General features: G+C 40.6%; 1 protein-coding gene across 14 annotated transcripts in view; it reads right to left on the bottom strand.

Annotated features, from left to right (window-relative positions):
- The window catches only part of casz1 (castor zinc finger 1), a 168,760-nt gene that overhangs the window by 66,665 nt on the left and 80,966 nt on the right, over positions 1 to 21,129 (bottom strand). For 2 of the 14 annotated variants that reach the window (XM_084366696.1, XM_084366697.1), the window contains exon 1: positions 8,367 to 8,767. The exons of the other annotated variants lie outside the window; for them this stretch is intronic. In XM_084366696.1, the coding sequence (XP_084222822.1) occupies positions 8,367 to 8,415 (49 nt within the window). In that variant the 5' untranslated portion in view covers positions 8,416 to 8,767. Of the gene's footprint in view, positions 1 to 8,366; positions 8,768 to 21,129 lie in introns of those variants that run through there. 14 annotated transcript variants of the gene reach the window in all.

The raw sequence follows: 21,129 nt of genomic DNA, 5'->3' as shown, positions 1-21,129 counted from the left end.
TCATCCCTGATAACCTTTGTTCTGAGTTAATCATTGCAGGGAAAGAAAACTGCTTCTCTTCTCTTCTCTTTTATATTTACCCAAACTCCCTCCTTTCAATGGGGTATTATTTTATTGGCTTGTTTTGCAAGCGTTATAACTTTGCATTCTTCTCTCAAGGTCAGTTTCTAGTGTGTCACGAGGAGTATTTACACATGGGGCTTTTTCAGGTCAGTTCCATTGTATTTACATCAAATAATTTTTGATAAGGGATGTAAAAGGCCTATAAACCCAACATCATAAACGGGAGGTGTAGTTGAAATAAGGACAAAAGATCAACGGCTGAATTTTTCCTTATCTTAGACACGTTGATATTTTTCAGTCAACTCTCGTCACCTCCTCCCCCCTCCCTTGCTTTTCTCCCTCCCTCTCACACGGAGCTGAGTAGAAGCGCGGACTTGTTAGATTTAGTCCAATGGCTTCCCAGTGCGGCCAGCAAGCAAGCTCTTGTTTCATAGAGAAGTACCTCCCCTGTTATCTCCCCAGCACTATAATCACTTAACAAAGACTTGGGCATTTGCACAAATTAAAACATCAATAATGCATAAGTGCTTTTCAGTTTTGAGCAGTAGCGTCCCTGTATTGGGATGAAATACCCCGTCTACCAGTGGAAAAACTCTGCTTGCCATCTTCTGTCCCACAAACGACTTAAAGAAGCCACGGCTCTGCTTTGAGCAACAACCCTCCTTCCTTTAAAGTTGAGGCTAAAGCTGTGGTGAACATTTGGGATCTGTCTTGGTAACGGGACAAAATGGCTGGGCTGAGTGGGATGCGGAAGTTGTTTTAAAGCAAGAGGCGGTAAGTGGTGGTGGTGCATCAATGCAAACAGGCAACACCCTTGAGTGGCGCAGCGTGGCATCCTTCCATAAACAACACCACCGCCGTGTCCCCGACATTTATGATTTGTGGTCAGAATGGCAACACAGGCCTGATTCCAGTCCAAGTCTGCATGTTTGCCCTATCGTTACATGGCTAAATCTGCCCGACCTAGTCTCTTATTTTCCCAGATGAAAACACCAGACGGTTCATATGGTTGTCAGAGAGCTTTGCTTAAAACAAGTCATATGAGAACATTACACTCGGAGAAGGAAGGGAAGGGCGGAGGAATCATGGGAACGAAACTTAGTGACACTTTGAGACCAGGACGCTGTTCAGGCTACTGTTTAATTTAGGAAAAAAAAAACCTCCTTTATATTTATTACTGCAGATGTGAATATGAACTGTGTTGCGCTGACTATGGAGGCTGGAGGAGTTAAGTATTATTATTGGACTAGTAAATCCATGACCAGTCCTGTTCCAACACCAATAGAGGACAAGCCATTCCATACAGATGGCCTCAAGGACAATTAGCAGTAATGATTGGTTGCCACATAAATGAGGGAAATTCTATTTGCTACTGCACTTGCTGATGATCACACACCAAATGCCTATGACAATAATATGGATGGCTGCTTTAAACTTAAAGGTTACTTATAAATGGTGCTTAAATATACAGAACACTGGAAAAGAACATTTCTAAAGTCTCATTATTTAAGGAATACAAAATAAGATAAGGTAGAACTTGAAATGTTGTACAAACACCCCATTATCATGAAGAATAAAGAGATGAGACAAACAGCATAGTGATCTAAAATATTATCTCTTCAATCATATCCTTTTTCCCCAGATATCTTCATTTCCCCCTCCCTTCTCTGTCAGTTAGTCTGGCAAACAATCCCCTTGTTAGCAAACTGTTAAGACAGCCGCTTGGTACACAAATTGCGCTCGACCAAGCGAATTTGTTTTGCAAGGGTGACCTGTTTAATCATCTCATTTTCTTTGGCGGACATTTATTCATCTGGTTTCCACGGTTACAGAGAACATTAAGGGGCTACAGTAATAAGGCTGGAGAGTCAAACAGGTAATAAAAAAATTAACGCCATTTTCCAGCAGCCGAGGACAGTGGGTGAAATGAATCAAGGGAGAGGGGAGAGAAGCAGCGGGGGGAGGCAGGGGCTGGGGTGTGTGTGGGGTGGGGGGGCTCCAATATTGTCCAAACAATAAGGCTTAGCGGTTATTTTACTCTGTAGATCAGCTGGTGCTGTTATGGACATGACACTTTGGGCACAGAGCAGGAGAGATAAAGCTTTTAAAGTGGCCCTGCTCCTTTTTTATTGTCATTTAGCGATTACATATCAGAACAATTAAAAGTTGGCCTGACATATCTATTAACTTTGCTCTCTTTTTTTATTTCTCTTGTGCTTCAGAAGGACGATAATTTGCACTCCTGGCAATGCAACGTGTCAATAACATACAAGGGATGGCATGACATTTAGATGCCCTGGTGAGAAATGTTTCATAGTCCTCCCAAGTTGAATCATGTTTTCTAATATTGTCATTTGAACAACTGAGCAACAGCAGACGCAAAACAAGAAAAATAATGTTGGAGAGTATAGTTTGTCTCTCTCAAACTACTCGAAACATTGACCTGCACACCAACTGAGAGAGTCCAACTTCTTGCCAAATATAGAAAATTCCAGCACAATAGGGGGAACAGGTGCTGAGGGCCCATAGAAAGTGACGAAGCCAAAGAGCTGGGTTGCTGCTGAATGCCAAATAAGGCAGTGAGACACGTCGCACCAAGGCACAAAACAACCTATGATCACCGATTCCCCCACAAACTGTCTTCTACACAATATTTCCCTGCGTTCAGACTACATTCAGAGCTGTTTTCCACTTTAATAATAGCTGAACAAGAGAAAACAGGCAACAAATTTTACGCATTACTCATTTCTCCACTCCTTCCAAAAGTATTTCTAATTGACAGCAGGGCTTTGGCACTCCTAAAATACGCACAAACGTTCTCAACCCAACCCTTAATCATTTAAATCGTCTGGTTTAACCTGTATTTGGGCATTTTACAACTCTGCCAACACCTGTCCCCCACCCCGTGAAAAACAAACCAAATTGAATTCTTTCTTTGTCTGCTGTCGTGTTGCTTGTATATACGTTGTTCCGGGGAGTGGGGGCTCCGGTGTGACTGAGGTCGGAGAGGGAGGCACAACTGATGGCAGACAACGGCTCTCAGGAGAGGGAGGGGAAAAAGAGATGTCAGCCGACCCGGCCTCACACACACACGCGCACGCACGCATAAACACACACAGAATCGTAGGGTACGTACTCTAACATCAAACACACACCGCTCGCGTGTCACGAGGAGCGCTCTCCCCTCCTCACCCCTGACTGAGCCAGGAACCCAGAGAAACAAACTCCCGTCATACATGCGGGGTGAAATCCCCAAAAGGGGGATAGAGAATGGACAGCAGCGAGAGAAGAAAAAGGCTAAGCTGTGGCTATGGGACTGCCAACTGTTCTGCTAACAGCCTCTTAACAGGTGTGGGCTCTAGAACCATGTAATCCTATCAAGTTACCAAGTAAAAAAAAAAAAAAAGAAAGAAATCCGGCAAACTGCAAACTCCTGGGCTCTCTTCTCCCCTCTCTCCCCCTGTCTTCTCTATCTTTCTCACTCTCTTTCTGTCTCTGCTGGCAGTGACAGAAATGAACAGCTGGGCTTCAGATTTATCATGTACAGACAGTAATTATTGCTGGTGCTGCCTGCTACTGACCCAAGTGAATAGAATTTCACATGAAAAAACACACGGCAGAAGGGGGAACCTGAAGTCGAGGGGTGCCGGGTTGGGGGACTGTGTGGAAGATGTGTGTGTGACACAGAAGAGAGAGGAGGGCAGTGTTTAAACGTCACCACGTTCCTGTTTGCAGTCAATTACGGACGAGGACAGGGGTATTGGCTCTGTAACTCGGCAGAGCAAACATTTTCTCGCTTGCAGTGGAGGTGACAGAAAAAAGAGGTTCTGTGTTTGTTTGTGTTGATTATTTTTTTTCTTTCCTCCTATCAAAAAATAAAGCCGGTGACAGTACACTGAATTCCTGTCAAAGAAAACGGTGACAGAGAAGTGAAACTCAAAGCGAGAAAACAGATTTGCTCCTCATCTTTTTTTTGCCTTACATATATGACTAACTAACCTCACAAACAATTATTGATTAAAAAACAAGGCAGACTCACTGATGTTGGACCACACAAAGTGTTTCCGTCATTTTATCAACCCAGCCTGACCCCACCTGATGTGTTTGTTCCAGAGATAAGAGGGTCAGGAGATATACTATCAATTTATTACCCGTTGTCAATCACTGTCCTTGTCATTAAATAGTTAACCCCGCGTCTGCTGCTTCCTTTTCTTCTACTCAGTTATATGAAAGTTGCAGTCTGTCACATTCCATAGCCACTAACCTACAGTACGGACTGGTTCACACCTTAAAGACCCCCTGCCACATTTAAAAGGATTAGTCACCACATTTTGTGCCGGCTTAATCTCTCTTTCAGCTGGCCTAATAAGTGTGCTTCGATAAGCGAAGCATGCAAATTCATTCATGGCCAGTGGAGACCACGCTTTCAGACAAACGCGCCAAAGTCTTCCACTCTGCTAATTACCTCTTCATTTTCCCCTTTTCCCTTCTTATATAGCATATCAACGACTAGAGATTATTCTTCTCCCTTACTTTGCATGAAATTATAATTTCATATGTAAGATTAAGAAATCGAGACGGGAAAAAAAAAAGTTGCCGGAAGCTTCTCCTCTTGACTCTGCACAGAAGAATACATGACACGGCATATTCAGCTGTGAGATTAAAAGCAGGATTTCTTTTCGGCTGGTTACGCCGAGACAAATGAGTAAGATTATGGGGGGAAAAAAGACATTTTTTCCAGAAAATAATGCATGATTAAACTTTTTTTCCCCCTAATTAATGTTATAATTTATAATTCACTGCCATCCTTTTTGAGATAGTTTAATTAAACAGGACAATTCACCATTTCCATTTCCCTTAATTTTAGGAGAGCAGTTTAACAAACATGCATTATCTTTGATAATAAAAAACTTGGCCTGTTATATTTTAGATAATAAAGGCAATGAAGACCCAAGGTGCAACCTGTTTATCATTCTGGAATATTTCTTCACTGAGTATTAATTAGGCCATTACTCCAGATTGGTGACGGGGAGCTTTGAGGTTTTAATTAGGTGCTGGCCACTGCATGAGTGCACAGGATTGAAGAAAGGGGGTGGTGATGCCACTTGCCTTGCTCCTGGCCCATATCAAGTAGCCCTGAACACTTTGGCTACTGCGGCAAGATGCATGGCAGCCCACGTGCATCTGGAGTTTATTTGATCGTTTGATCTCTAATGTTTCCTCTTTCTACCGGTAAAAAAAAAAAGGGCCAGTTGGTGTGATTTGGGTATTAAAAGACGGGGGTTAAGGTAATTATGGTGTTGGGTGGCTTGTGTCTGATGACTGGGCACATGCTCAATCAGGACTCAGCTGTCCCTCTCTTTCTGTCTACCCCCCCAATACACACATACACACACACACGCGCATACACACAGGCACACGCGCACACACACACACCTCCCTCCCCTTGTCTGCTGTCTATGTTCCCCCTTCTCTCCCCCTGCCACTCTGCTAAAACCAGGCATAACAGACACAGCCTCGCGCAACATCAATCAAATACTGAGAGCGGACCATAAAACTACACAAACATATACGCTGCCATTAACTACTGTATTTGACACTTATTTAATAGTTTTTTCTCTGATGTAGGTGTGAAATCAGAAAACTAAATTTAAAGACCGAAAGGGAATTAATTTAGACGTAGGATTTAAAGCAACAATGAATTGGTGAGGTGCGGTTTTTAAATATACATTTAAATTACAATGCGATAAATTTGTTTTTGACTTTTTTAAAAATAACAGAACATAGCAAAATAAAATATGAATATAGGCATTTTTGCTTTAAACACGTAATTCCAACTTACCCAAGAGAGGGATGTAAATTGTGTCAGTTTATTCTATTGCATATGTAAGAGGTAACAAAAATCACATATTTTGATATCATTTGTAAACGGTATTTAAAAAATAAATCTTGAGAATGTGAGTGTTTTTCCTCGGTTGACAAGGCGATACTAATCACCTCGTTGCTGAGAAGCACTCTTCCCTGACAAGGCTCCTTAGAATACAAGGATCCCCCAGGAGAAATCGGCATGAAAGAGGTTAAAGACAATGACTCGCATTTTTTTTCCTCCAAATGTCTCCCTGTTAAATTTATTTCAAAACTCTGTTAATCTGCTGTACACAACATTCCCATTAGCATAGCCCAGCCCCCTAATAAAAATTCCGGCTAGTTTAATTAAAAAATGTAAATTTACTGTCATCCAAGGAGCAGCAGAAATAGGAGTGCAACAGCATATTTTATTGCTTAAGACATCAAATTGATTCAGGTTATTGCCAAATTGTGATAAAAGGTTATTGAGGGCCTTCAGAACTGGGCTTGTTTTTCTCCCTCATTTCATCCTGGTTTTGTGGAAGGCCGTAAAAGATGGAGAGGGCCACAAAGGGTTAATGAGACAACTCAGTGAGGGAGAAGGTAATCAACATTATGACTCATAAGAGGGTAGAAAAACATTTTCCGAGCTGACGAAAAGTTTGAAATTAGGGTGTGTCACAATAACAGTTGTACTTGTTTGTTGTTATTTCAAACTATAATACAGGACACCTTAAATAACATCCCATAATAAGCAAGCCCTCATGTATGTCTGAAACCCTGTGGTCACAGTGGTCTACTATACAGTCTGTCAGAGTTTTTGTTAATTAAAATCATCATATTTAGATTTTATTTTCATTTTTCAGGAAGGCTGCCATATACATTATTAAGGGGCACTAGAGCTTATGTAGTGTCAGGAGTGCTGAACGGCAAGAAAAATAAATAACTGTAAGAGGACAGAGAGTACCAGAGAGAGTACATAACTGGCAAAAAAAACCTATTAAAAATAACAGCCTGGAGCAAAACATGCTTGAATTAAGTTGGAATTACAGAATTTTTTTTCAAAAAATATAAAAGACAAAAAAAGAAAAGAATAATTCTGGATATGAATATTTTCCTGTTCATCCTTTCTGCTATTTAAAACACTGATACTATTTTAAAAGTAACTCCCTCTTCAAAAATATCTCTACAACCTTTGCTAAATATTTATACACTGAGTTTAAAATAATGCGGTACAAAAATAAGGCAGATAAGATTTATCAGAGTCTATGAAAAGTTATCATTTAGTTATTGAGCAGTAATATTTATGTATGGTGCAAATAATGAAATACAGAGACTATTATACAAACACACACACACACACACACACACACACACACACACGTATATATGAAGGGAAGTCACTACTCAGAGCATGCAAACAGAGAACGCACACGTACATACAGTACACGCAAAACAGAAAGAACTAAATGTGAACATGGCAGAGGACTTATTTTAAAACACACACAAAACCCCCTATTTCAAGTAAAGTGGTGAGGAGAGTGAGGCTCATAAGTGTAAGGTGTAATCCAGTTACAACAGGACAAGTTTACCCTCCTAAAAGTACGCACCGAATGACTGTTGTTAACCTGACAGTTACAGGTCTGAGACTGTTTTAAATTATCTGCCCCACAGGTGCATTTGCACAAAAATGCTGATCAATGAGAACAATCTTAATAAATATTTTAAATTAATGTGGGTTTTTTGCTACATTTGACCTAAAATTGAATGCATTTAATATTATCACAATGTTTACATTTTACTGTCACTTACACCAATGCACTGTATATACACTAATTAGAAGTACCTGGAAAGGTGTTCTTTGCTCTGCTCATGTTCCCTTTACATGTGTGACAACATAAGCAACACAACAGTTTGTTTGCTTTGTCCCCTTGGCAACAAACCCTTAGGCCATTCAGTGTACCCTAATGGCATCGGCAGTGCCTCTGTGGGTAAAACCAATACCTGTATTTCTACAGTACCACATGCTGGCTTATTCAAAAACATGTAATTAAATGAAAGAACTAAACAAGCAGGACAACACGAATGAAGAAGAAAAAATAAGCCTGTCAGGGAGTTGTGTTGCTCTCATGTCCTGTAAGAGAAATACACTCTGACAAGAGAAAATGAAACTGGCTTTGAGAACTTTCTTCACATGTGTGCTGCATTTAACACAGCGTCATGAGTCGTAAGCTGGTAAAACGGGCAATCATATTTGATATTGCAGTCACCTTTGGGCACTGTCAAAGAGCTATAAATAAGGGTGTCGCAACACTTGGGTATACGTACGCGCTGGCACATAGTTTAATCATGAACAACTTCCCCTCAGTGTATTTAGTCCGAGATAAAGGCACACCTTTAACTGTCAGCTAATAAAACATATCTGGCAAAGACTGAAAAAGAAGAAGAGTACTCACCATATTCAGGGAAGTCGAAGTTAAATCCTCTCAGACATGTAACTTTCATAATATTACTCAACTCTGTTAGAAAGTCATTCGAATGTTGGTTGGTGGAGGGGGGAAATAAAGCGGAAAAGTAACTAGATAAAAAAAAGGCTTCCTTCAATCATGCACTAAACTCCTTGACATGTAATCTGTCAATAGTTTGTTGCTGAGATAATGCCGGCTGCCACGAGCGGATTTGATTGGCAGCTTAGGGTCTGGCCCCTCCTTCCTGTGGTTTGACGGGGGGTAGGTGAAAGAATATGGAGCCTCCCCCTTCTCTGCTCTCTCTCTGTGTCGCTCTCTCTCTGCCTCTCGTGCGCTGCCTCTCTCGCTCTCTCTCTCTCACTCTCTGCTTTGCCCCCATACACACACACACGCACAGACCAAGCTGTTGGTGATGTTGTCTGAATAGGCTGATAGGAAATTATGGCAGAGGAACCAGAGCAGTTTTTTTCTCCCTCCCTCAGTGGGCTGGCCTTTTCCATCTTTGTGGTCTTCTAGCCTTTCAACTCTCTTGGGGTGGAGCCTCCACTGCCTCTATTCAAATGAGGGGAGCACAACACTTTAAAAAAAAAAGGTTTTGGGGAGGAAGAGATTACACGTTTATTAAAATATATTATACGTTTATTACACGCAAGTATTTGAGGCTTTTAGACTAATTATTTTAATTGAATACATTGTTACTATTTGTAAAAGCTTTTTTTTTATTCATTATATATTAAATTCTTGTTTTATATAAAGTATAACCAGTCACTGAATGTCGCACATTAAATGGACGCAGTTATGTCAAGTAGATTTCAAACTGAGGTAAGATAAAAATGCCTGTCTGCTTATGTCTCTTGGCGGGTTTTTATTATATTTGACAAAAATATTACTGAGCTTAAAGCAAATAACTCTTTCACAAAAAAGAGATCCTCTCTATGTCAGTGCCGTGTAGAACACTTTCTTTGCCTCTCTCCCTCAGAGCACTCTCTTTCTCCTTCCCTCCCTGTGATAAGCTATCAGTTTTCATTGTAATTTCAGGTGAAATGATAAACGACAGCCGTTACCAGGTGACAATGAATACTTTATAAGACAAACCCCTTATTTGCCTGGCAGTTTCTTCCGCAGTGGCATGCAAAGTGCCTCTGGACCATTTGTACACAATGTCCATATACTGTAAACAAGACTGAATGTCAAGAATGAGGAATTTACAAAGTGACAGAAAATTACAAAAAAACTGTGTGAACTTCGAAAGGACACTGGATATTCCTGTTTCTCACAGTGGTTTTATTTTACGTAAAGGTGGTGTATAACTAACATTTACTGGTTATAGAAAAGAGGAAATGAATAACTTTATGGCTGTGAACTATAATGCAATGATACACGCTCCTGGCTTCAGTTCCTGAGTGCTGACAGCGGAGTCCAAAGTATGTACATAAAACAGGTTTAGGTTGATTTTGAAACGATGATGACTCATCCTGGTTAATAACAGGAGAAAAAAAACCTTTGTCTCGTTCTTCCTCACCCACATAAAGGAAAATGTCCTTAAAAGAGTTTCTATCAAAAGGTTCCACCCTTGATCTCACAGTGTACTGTAAACATCACTTCAGTTTTTGTTAGCCATGATAAAAAATATAATAGTTTCACATGACCTGATTTGGCACCCGGACTTCTTTTTTTGGTGTTGCAAAGGTGTTGGTTGAACTCTTTTGTCAAATATCAGTCCTGTTCTTCATTAATCACATATTGTACAAACAAACACATTTTGTTGGTGAATTAGTGAGACCTGGTACGGTCTGACGCCCATGTGGATCATCACTGAACAAACTTTGAGCTAAATACTCCCTGACCACAGTGAAAACATGATTATAAATCTCTCTCATTGGCTGTGATATTGTGCTAAAGATATGATATAGTGTCAGTTAAGCTACAATATAATGGTCACATACATGTATTGAGGTTACTGGTGTGACGATGTATAACATTTCAAAAGTGGTGAGCTCTTGTGAGAAGCTTAATACCAACCCCACTGTGATAAAGAAACAGTACCTGTAGTTCATTTGAATTTCATGCTTTACAAAAACTTTAAAATTAAACTGTGTTTAGTTTTTTGTTGTTTTTGTTGTTGTTTCTTTGGTCTTTGGTTCTTATTCACATATCCATATACTATTCAATTCATATGTAGGGCTATATAAAAGAATGCAGAGATGTTTATTTACTAAACAATGGACTGTATGAATTTTGTGGTAAACACAAAAAGTTTAAAAAACACTAAAATGTATATTTCTAGCGGGTTTACATGATTGTGACTGCAAACAAGATATGAAAACATCTGCCTGGCTGTGACTCTGTGATGCTTGGCTCCCCATAGGTACATCATGTCAACAGAGAGGAAAACAAAAACTTTTACAGTATCTTCAAACTTGATATTGGGGACATTTCAGTTTGCAGGGTGGATGCTATTCATGTCCACGGGAGGGAGGGTTTGTCGTCCATGCATTACAGCCCTCTGGCCCTCGAACTGCCATCTTTGGGGGCGAAACCATTACTTTTCAAAAGGAGCTGTGGGGCTTTTCGTTTGATGTGGTCTGAGGGTATTGTATGGTGCATGCGGGAGAATGTTGAGGGCAAGGTGGATTGTGTATGCGAGTGAGTATGCGTGTGCGCGCCGCCGTGCGTGTGACATGGCAGGGGTACATCAGTCAAAGGGCCGCCGGGCCAGACGTTTGGCTGCCCCTGACAGTGCACTCCAGGAGGGGCTGGTCTGGTGAAGGGCCCACTCCGAGTCCTCCATTCCCCAGGACAAAAGCTAGGGCCCAGTTGATAGATGTGAATTCAGTGGCTTTTGTGCCCAAAGCCCAGAGACATGCCGAGTGAGAAATCTGACCTTTGCCGAGAGTCAGATTGTGTTTTTGAACCCCTCTTGCTGTCTCTGGCAGGTCGGGGCAAAGAGTGAGCAAGCGAATGAGAGGCAAAGGAGTGGGTGCGAGATGGCGTGGGGTGGAGGTCTGTCCTGACTGGTGGAGTGTACAGGTGGGTGGGGGTGGGGGGTTTACACAGGAGGAGCGGCATGAAGCACTTCTGCTGCATCTAACTTTGAACACAACAAATTAAAATAGTTTGTGTTTTCCAGCAGACAACGGATCAAGTTTATTTTTGATATTCACTGTCATGTTGTTGTCAAATTGGCAGGAAATTGAACGTGTAAAAGCTTAATTCTGAAGCAGGGGCTTTTAAAGTGGGATTCAACAAGAGTTCACCCCAGTGTTATTCGAGGTTGTCTGTGATGTGAGATATTATTCCCTCTCACGTCTGTTTATATTGCATTATATATTTATTTTTAAGCAGAGAAGGAGCTGAATATTAAACTTACACACAAACACAGCCAGAACAATGATGACGGCTATACACCACTTCTTGATGATCATCATTTGCATTACTCATGACAATGATTCTTCAGAATCTCATTTGATTTTCATAATTGCTGTATAGCTGTATATACAGCTACATACATACCCTCATACACAAAATCATGGCAAAATCTCATTATAGGTGCGCACTTGAAAGAAATTAACATAGAGTTCGTATGAGGTATACGGTATATTCGTGTGTCAACATGCTGCAATGTCTTTCTTATGTTTGTGCACTGTTTATGATATTACATGAATTATGATATATCATGTTGCTTGGCAGCAGTGTGCTGAGAGCAGAGATTTTGCAGATAGAAAAGGCCTATGTTTTTGAGTCATACATTTTTCTTGACACTGCTTTCATCCCCCGGCCGTAATCATCATATCTCCCCCATTGCTCTCCCGGATGCAGACATCCATAATGCAATCTTCCTAATTTTGATCCCTCGCAATCTGGTTTTTAAAAGGGAGGGGAAAAAAGGGACATATTTCTGAAGGCTTGCTCCGTAATCATTTTAGACAGATAGCCTTTCCCATCGCAGATGAGCAAATATTTGTAAACCAGCTATCTAATGGAAAATTAGAGTGAAATTAGAGTGAAATTCATGACAGTGAAATCCGATTATCTGTAATTCTATTATGCCATCTTAGCCCACACAGCATATTTTTGTAGAGTTTTTTCCATAAATACCTATGCCAGGGGTCCTGCTAATCAAATAAAGCTGAAATTCATCTTCCCATTAAATTCAATTAGCTGCAATTTCTAAAGCCTAACAAAGATTTTAATTACTAAATTATAAAATTCTCCCTAGCCAAATTGGGGAGAGAAAAAGTGCATACCCTGCTTCTGAAAAACAAACCCATGAAAGGAAATTGTTGATCAAAAAAGATATCCAGGGGAAAATAACATTAGGGAGAGCACTGGGGCCTTTATTCTGCGAGCCTGGGTGGGGAGTGACGTGTGCCAAGCGTTAGGCTCCTGGGCCGGAGGAAATGAACTTAGCCGAGGTTCTCTCTGTCTCTAAATGTCTGCCCTCAGAGTTATTATGCTATAATTGACTAATTGACACCTTAATTTCATTTATGGGGCTCCTGTGTTCATAAAGCAACCTCTGGGTGGGGCAGTGGTCTTGAGCGGAAGCAAGGAAGTCAACATCCAGGACAACAGGTAGGGCCTGAGGCCTTCAGTTCTGTCCTCGGCAGATGACGATTATGCATTTGATAATGAAATGGTCAGGAAGAACATACTGACTTAGCAGAGGCTTAAGGAGCATCTTACTCATATGTTTAAATCCCTCTGATGAATGCTGATGGGTAATAATCATGCATGTCCAGTCGCACAATCTGGCACTGCAGACACAAATGACCTCCTTCAGGGTCAAAGGGGTTTATTTTTGGCGAGTAAGGTTCTTACACTAACAAATAGGGATTCAAGCATTGTTTTTGGCTGCTTTAACTTCTCAGGTGCCTGCGGGTGAATTCTGTGTGGTTGTATCTCTGTTTCATTTGGGAGTTTAACCATTGCTGGTAATGTTTGGTGGAGAGCACACTGCTAATAGGACAGCTCTGGGGTCTCAGGTCAGCCACCAGGTCCATTTCCCAGCCACCCCCTGCTCCTCACCAGTGGGCCGCTAAAATAACAGCTCAGCACCCTCTGCAGACTACAAAGCTCCATCTGAAAAGGCACCTGCTGCTGTTATTCACTTTAGCCCCTTTGGCAGCTCACTCTGTCTGTTTAAAGGACACGTAGAAGAGAAAGACTGACTGGGAAATGATGAATTATTTAAGTATGATGTCTAATTGTTTCAAGGCAGACATCTTGTTTCTGGAAGGTAAAGGCTTGGGGGTGGGGGTGGGTGTACATGTGCGGGGAGGAATCTTTGTGAAGAGGTCTGTCTACTGCGTAATGCAGGCAGTCTCGTACTTGAAGTGGCTGGGTAAATATGACCAAACTGAAACTTTAATCTGCTTTTTCCACACCCAAGCTGGCTGGGTATTAAAGATAATCTTTTTTGTGTGTCATATGGTGGGAGATATAGATGGAGCTAATTTTTTAGAGACAAATCTGATATTTGTCAACTGGTTGAAAAAAACCAGGGGATTTTCTCCTAATCCTCCCTTGGATGTGAAGGCGCGTTAACAGCAAAATGCAGATGGTGTTCTGTGCAAGGAGAGTACCCAGCACTCAGCGCAGTGCATACGGAAAGACGCAGCTAGCCTCGCTAGGGCTCAACACAACCTGCAGATAGCGAACTCCCCCCCACATTCAATTAACGAGTCACTTGTGAAAGCAGAGGCATAAGAGTTTATTCTAAAGCGCAAACTTTGCAAAATGCATTTCTTGGTTGTTTTTACTTTTTGTTTCCTTGCTGACATAACATCCTTACTTCTAGGCTGTGTTCATCAAATATTCAGTTGCAACTCAATTCCAATAAGGAAAAGAAAACAAATTATAAATAAAATGGAGGCATAAATCTTTCAGGATCCTAATTCTAACTTTCCCTTGGAGTGTTTCTGTCTTTATTTTGTCACATTAAGCAGTTTTGCTTTCCGTTCCCACTGCTAGGCGTGGCTGATTTTACACTGGTGGAAAGAGCCCTTTATTCTTCTGCTCTCTTGTTTTGGAACACTGCATTTTGTGGTGTCACTTCTTTTATGCACAATTATCACTTGTGTAACTTCTGGTTTTGTTTTTATGAGCGACAGAACAATAAAACGTATGTGATGTTCTTTTTTTGGTTGCAGTGGGACTGTTGTAAGGAAGCCTGCACGTCACCCTGTCAAGCATAGCTGTAGTATGACTACAACCAATCACCACAGTGATGCGAAGCTGCCCTGACCGCTTTATCCTATCCAGTATTTTGTGAGGATACTTTCTCTGGTAATTTTAGCACCAGAATGCAACATGGCAGAGCTCTTTGGATGCATTCCTAAACCACTTTGAAGCTCTGCATTACATTTGACATTGTATTGATAGTCATAATGTGGCCTTTCAAAGACATTAGGTCAAATGTATTCAGTACCACATCCTAGCTTCAAAAAGAGGAAACAACTCCGAAAACATATGTGAGATGAACATGCGGTGTATGTATTGAAATACGGTAGACTGTATTATTGTGTAGATGGGCTTAAGGGGGAGTACTTCTAAACCAATTATTGAATATATAGCTAGTAAGGTTGACAGTATGGGACAGAGCAGATTAATGTCAAGAGGACAGGGAAGACGCTGACAGCATAAAATCTAGAATAGTTGCAGAGGGATAAACTGTAAAACCTGCCAACTCCAGACAAACTTATCTGCCTTCACTCACACAGTATATCTCATATAGTCACTTGGTTGTTTTTGTCATTTCTATATGTTCTACTCCAAGCAATTGAAGCAGAAAATAAATCAGAATGACATGTATTTACAGAATTTTTAAATATCAAAATAAAATACCACAAATCCCTTACAGATCCAGATTGGATTTTATCAAGTTGCAGTGTGTCCTTTTCTGCATTTAAGTGGTAATAGCATTAAGAAAGACTCAATTGAAATGCAACAGGCGAGGAAGCTATATTAGTCTGCAGCGTGTATATTTGTTCTGCACAAGATAGAGCTGACTTCTATTGATCAGTCCTGTGATAGAAAAAAAAGTTGACATTATATGCACTATGAAATTCAGCATTTTTTTAACCTTCAGCAATGCTTGTCATTCGCTTGTAAAATAAATATATAAATATACACAAGGAGGAAGAGAAGGGAAGGGGAAAAAAAAATCACTAAAGCTCTTTTGCTGTAATTGGCTGAATAGCAAGGGCAGCAGAAAATTTACAGGCAGACAACAGTGTGAAGGGGACTCGGTCACAGTGCAAAACTAAGCCCTCAGCACCAGCAAGGGAGTAAGCAAGCCAGAGCAGCGAGTGAGCGTCGAGGTGCCTGTCTGGCATATCTTAACCAGCATGAGGCACTTGTCTCTCCCTAGCTTTTGCGGTAAGCTGCAGATCACAGTCCATTTTCTGGACAAGTTAAGTAAATAACCCAAGCAAGCATGCATAAGACAGTGACAGGGAAAGAGAAATCCCCCAAAGTCACAGTGGTGACACTCTACTAAATCCAATCAAACTGAGGAGGGAGAGGGAGAGAGACATAGAGAGAGGGAAGGAAGGAGGGAGGAAGATATCCTCTTTGCTGCCTGTGTGTGTGTCCAACAGCATTGATGCAATAACACCTCATTCAGTGTTTAGCCCTTCTCAAAGGACAGGCAGGGATAACACTTTAAACCCTGTGGCTTTATCTCCTGCAGATTTTCCATAAAATGCCAAGCCAGGGAGCCGGGGCCATGTGACTACCATGTAGGTCAGGGCAGATGGGGGGTAGAAAGTGTGGGAGGTGAAGGGAGAGAGACAGAGTGGGGGAGGATGGGAGTTTTCTAATGGAACTGTTGAAAATAGCAAGCAGTAACCAGATTAGATCAATTAAGATTCTGTCTGTATCTGTTGCTGACTACAGCAAGCCTAAGAACTCAATCGTAAACACAGACACAGTTATCAGAAAGAAAATGTCCACACACAATACCCACTTTTGGTTAAATGTAAAGTTTTTGTGATTGAGAAAAGTTAAGGTATGTCAAGCCAATTCTATTGTTGTGTCTGGAAATTGTTGCCTCATTTTGCAAATACTGCATGCATATATTTTGTGGGTTTTTTTTGTTGTTTGTTAATATTCAATTAATACTTTAAAAGATAAGCAACAGAATGCAACATGGTGAATACATTTATATGTTGGCTTGGTCAACTCACGGAATATCTGCATGTCAGTCAAACAAATAAAACCTAAAAATAAAAGATGCTCTCTGTGTCAAAGTTCCTGAGTAACATATCTCTATTGTCAGTTCTGATATGGCTACAGTACATGCCTTGTGGATCCGCCAACTACACAGCTAACACCATCTTTGACAACATGGTAAAGCAGGTGTTAGCCTAAATGTCAAATTCCTCAAATGGGCACTAATTTCTGGTGGGGCAGCTGAGCAGCTTGTCTTGTAGTTTAAAGTAAAACGCATCCCTCCATATGACCTACGTAAGGAAACAAGACCATGAGCTAGGAGATTGGCCATTTCTTTATGTTTATTATAGTTATTCTAAATGCCTGTGCTGAGGATGAACTGAGTCTCAGCGCCTGAGGTGAGAAGTCTGTTCTGTAGTCTAAGATATGACACAAAAACAAACTTTGTTTAACCATGGTCGTCAGTTTTCAATCTTAATAGACACAATACTTCATCGCTGGGTTTAAAAGTAAAATAGTGTTAAAAATGTGTTGCCTCTTTCTTTCACTTGCTCCAAAACAAATGCACAAGCTCGCCAGATCAAGAGCTTTACAACAGGAGGCGGTAGTGTTCATATCGCTTTTGTCCACAGGGGCCGCCAGAATCAACAAAAATTAAAGTTCATTGTAGCAGCTTCAAGTCATAACTTTCTCCACCTTATGATAGTCAATAATTAGACAGCTTTGTGGGGCCAATGAACTATGATATGTATCCTAAGTCTTACAATTTATCTACGGGTAAAGTATACCTCTGTGCACCGAGGCGGTGATAATGGAAATTAATAGTGATCACTGAACATAACTAGATCTGTTATGTAATCTCTGCATACCACTCAACTCACCTTTCACAACCTTGGCAAAACACCTAATTTACAGTATGATATGCAATTATTTTGTGGGCACTGTATATGGCGATGGATGTGTGAGAACCAATGATTTGGAGAAAACAAATGCTTGTGCATATCAAACCTACCTGTAAATAGGTAAATCCTGACCTTCTAGCTACAGTCCACAAATTCAATGCACTCCATATCTAGCCTCCAGATCTGGGTTTGTATGAAAGCATTTTCTGGTGACCTGGTTGATCATTATCCATGACATTTTCAGAGTACTGAGATATGTCAATATTCTGAAGCTGAATGAGCTTGTATAATTGAACTAAGGGCCCTTAGTTTCCATATGCTGAAGGCACAGCTTCCCAGTGGAATACCAGTGACGCTTGATGGAATACAAAAGATGGACAGGATTAGGCTTTGTGCTGTTGACCGACCTTGACCTATATTTTGACCCACATCCTCACTCAATCACATGATTCTATTCTGATCAATAAAACTCAGGTGTATGTGCCAAAAGATGAACCCAAATAGTGACTGTGCCTCCCTCTGAAAATCTACATTTTCTATTAGTCCTGAGCACCACTGGCTAGCTTTGTATAACCTGGCCTCAATCAAACTCGAAGGCACCATCCCTGTGAAAACAGTATTGATCAAAACTAGCATCTATCCATGCATAAGAGCTTGTTTCAATTGATTTTTCCTCTTTGAGCTGAAAAATATGATAGAGTTGATATGAATTACAGGGTGTTTTGCTTCAATTCATCAACGCAATCCAGATAATATTTGCTGTTGCCAGGGAAACAAGATAACAGATTTTGTCTGTTTTTCAACAATCAATTACTTTAATGCACTTACGTAAGTGTTTACAGACAAACACACGACAGTCTGTAGAAGTCACCAATACTGTAACTAGGTGGTTTATAGCAGAAATATACAGCGTATGTGGCTGTAAGTGGGGGCTCGTTCCATTGCAAATAAACTATATCTTAGCTTTCCACTGCAGGGGTAACAAAACTAGCATGTTGTCAGGCTACATGGTGGTCTTTTCTGATACAATATAAAACAGAACTATAATTCTGTAATCAGCACTAACATATATCAGTTGTTCAGCTAAAGTTGCAGCCCACTTGTATCCCTCCAAACTATCCCAGTTGTCACGTTATGCTCAAAGATTTGCTGTCTCTAATTCCCAAGCTCAAGGCTGATCAGTGTTATTCCAGTGACAGTTCCCCTAAAGCCTTCTGACATTAAGCCTTTATAAGACAGTTATTGGTGTTACATTGGTCTTGCAACATAAACTGTTTTTTACACCTTTACCGTAATGTTTAAATAAAAGAGCTACAGCAACAGATTAGACTCAATAGGCCAACGTTCTACCTCCTGCCTTGTTAACAGGCTATTATGGTACTGTTATCCTTGGAGTGTCTTCTGTAGATTTTGGGCTTGGGGCCTTAATATTATTGATGTAGCGGTGGTGCTGTGTTATAAAATAAACTTGTAATGCTTGTTTCACTGTCCCTGCCCAAATCTCCATTCATATCATCCTGGGCTAATAAGACAGATAATAATAAACCAGTATGAGCGGACTTATGCTCGGGCAAAGACTCTTAAGAGAACAGGGGGAAATCAACTTACACTTCCCCCCAAACTTAAACAGGCGATTGCAAAGGAGGTAAAGAGATTTAAGTACGTGCCACGGTAAATCGAGGGCTTACCTTGCAACTGAAGGTCGTCTATCCTGAACCCTCAACTTAAAACTATCTGCAGTTAACAAATAAAATTACCTTAAAGTCATATTCCACTTTAATAAATATTCGCATTTTAATGTGCCATCACTTGTAATTACAAATACAAAATGAATTATTAAAAAGTATGGCAATACATACAAACTTTTAAGTCAGAGGTAGTGGGATAAAAAGAGTAGGAATTGAGATATTGCCACAAATAGACAAACTACAATAGGCACAGAAATAATATATGTAATAAACATGTCACTGCTTCAGTCTCAGTCTGACTGACCATGTGCAGATTAACATGATGTGTGTGTGATATTTTGTGAGCAAATGTTACACGATATGTGCTATACTGTTAGTGATTAGGTTGGGTAACCAGTATACTTTACATTATCGTGAGTAAAATAAAATATAAACTTTATACCATATTTTTTAAGAATATTGGTGACTATGGGTTATTTTTAGTAATACCAGCAGTGGGGCTGTAGACATGGCAATGTTGGTTTGTTGGTCGCTCCGTCAATTTGGATCACAAATAACACCATCATCATCGTCTCCACACCTATTTGACAGATTGCTATTAAATCTGGAACAGACATCCATTCATTTATAGGATAAATCCTAATTACTGTGATGACACTGTTAATGTGCATCTTGGTTCATCAACAGGTCAAGATCTTCTACATACAGTAGACTGGCACAAGATTTTGCACAGACATGCATGGTTTCCAGAGGATGAATCCTAATGACTTTGCTGATCTTCTCACGGGTCTCTAGCGCCACCATGAGGTTAACATGTGGTTTTGAAAAGTCTCAACAACTATTAGATGACTATTAGCTATTAAATTGGTGGACATTTTTGGCCCCGCAGGATACATTGTTTGAGGAGCTTACTACTTTCTAAATAGACATTGCCTGGTGGCTGTGGTGCTTGCAGCTTGGCTTGTCACCTAGGATGTCAGTGTTGATTGGTGAGAGCATGGTGCGGAATCACATTATTGGAATCACTAATGACTTCTTGTTTTTGGTTGAGGCACTTGAGATCTTGAAGGGACAACAGGAACCTTTATGTGCATTGCATCTTCCTTGTAAAGCTCTCTGTGGTCGGATATAAAAAAAAAGCAGTACCGCCGTTATTTAACTTACCTTACAAATGCTCATAATACAGTCTCAGACATCAAAGTAGGTCATTCCAGCAATAGGTAATGATTGGAACATGGATCGACTTGTCAAGAGAACTCGGCAGCTTTTTTCACCACCATGCCCATATCGCCTCAAACACTACACCATCTGCCAGTTAATCTCATGCTCAATTTTACCCACTGGAAAGAGGCTAAGGCTCCGTCCATACATCCACTGGTACCCCGAAAATGTCCACACATTACTCGAACCTGTATGTGTGAATGCAAACATCCGAATCAGTTGGCCTGGACATCAAACAGACTTTAACCCTTGAACAAAGTCCATGAAATGTTGGATTGAGCCCATGTGTTGCGCAAGTCATTCTCCAGAGAATTCACAGCGAGCCAATGGGCATGTTACTGACGTTAATGACGATGGACCGAGTGTAGCTGCTTCCTATTCTTTTCATATGACTGTATATTGTTTTCCACTCTTTCATTGCTGTGGCGGATACGTCCAAAAACACATAGTATTGATACCAATGTATTAACAGTCACCTCCTCTTGCATGCTATACTCAGGTGCCACCACTCGCCTAAACCAGTTTCCAGTAGGTAAGAACTTACAATCTCCTGTTGTGTGATACATGTTTAAAACTGCAACTCCGGACAATGTCCAAACCTGATTCTCTGGAGTTCATATGTGAAAACGGCTTCAGAAATACTAATAATGAAATACTCTTTTACTTATTGAAGCACCTGACTCCCACTTGACAAGCCAACAGAATAACATCATCTGCAAAAAGCAGAGATCCAATCATGTCATCAACAAACACAATGCTCAACTG

This window comes from Pagrus pagrus (assembly GCF_965226575.1).
Source record: "Pagrus pagrus genome assembly, chromosome: 11".
In the NCBI taxonomy this organism is placed as follows: domain Eukaryota; kingdom Metazoa; phylum Chordata; class Actinopteri; order Spariformes; family Sparidae; genus Pagrus; species Pagrus pagrus.
This window is presented reverse-complemented; position numbering and strand designations above follow the sequence as displayed.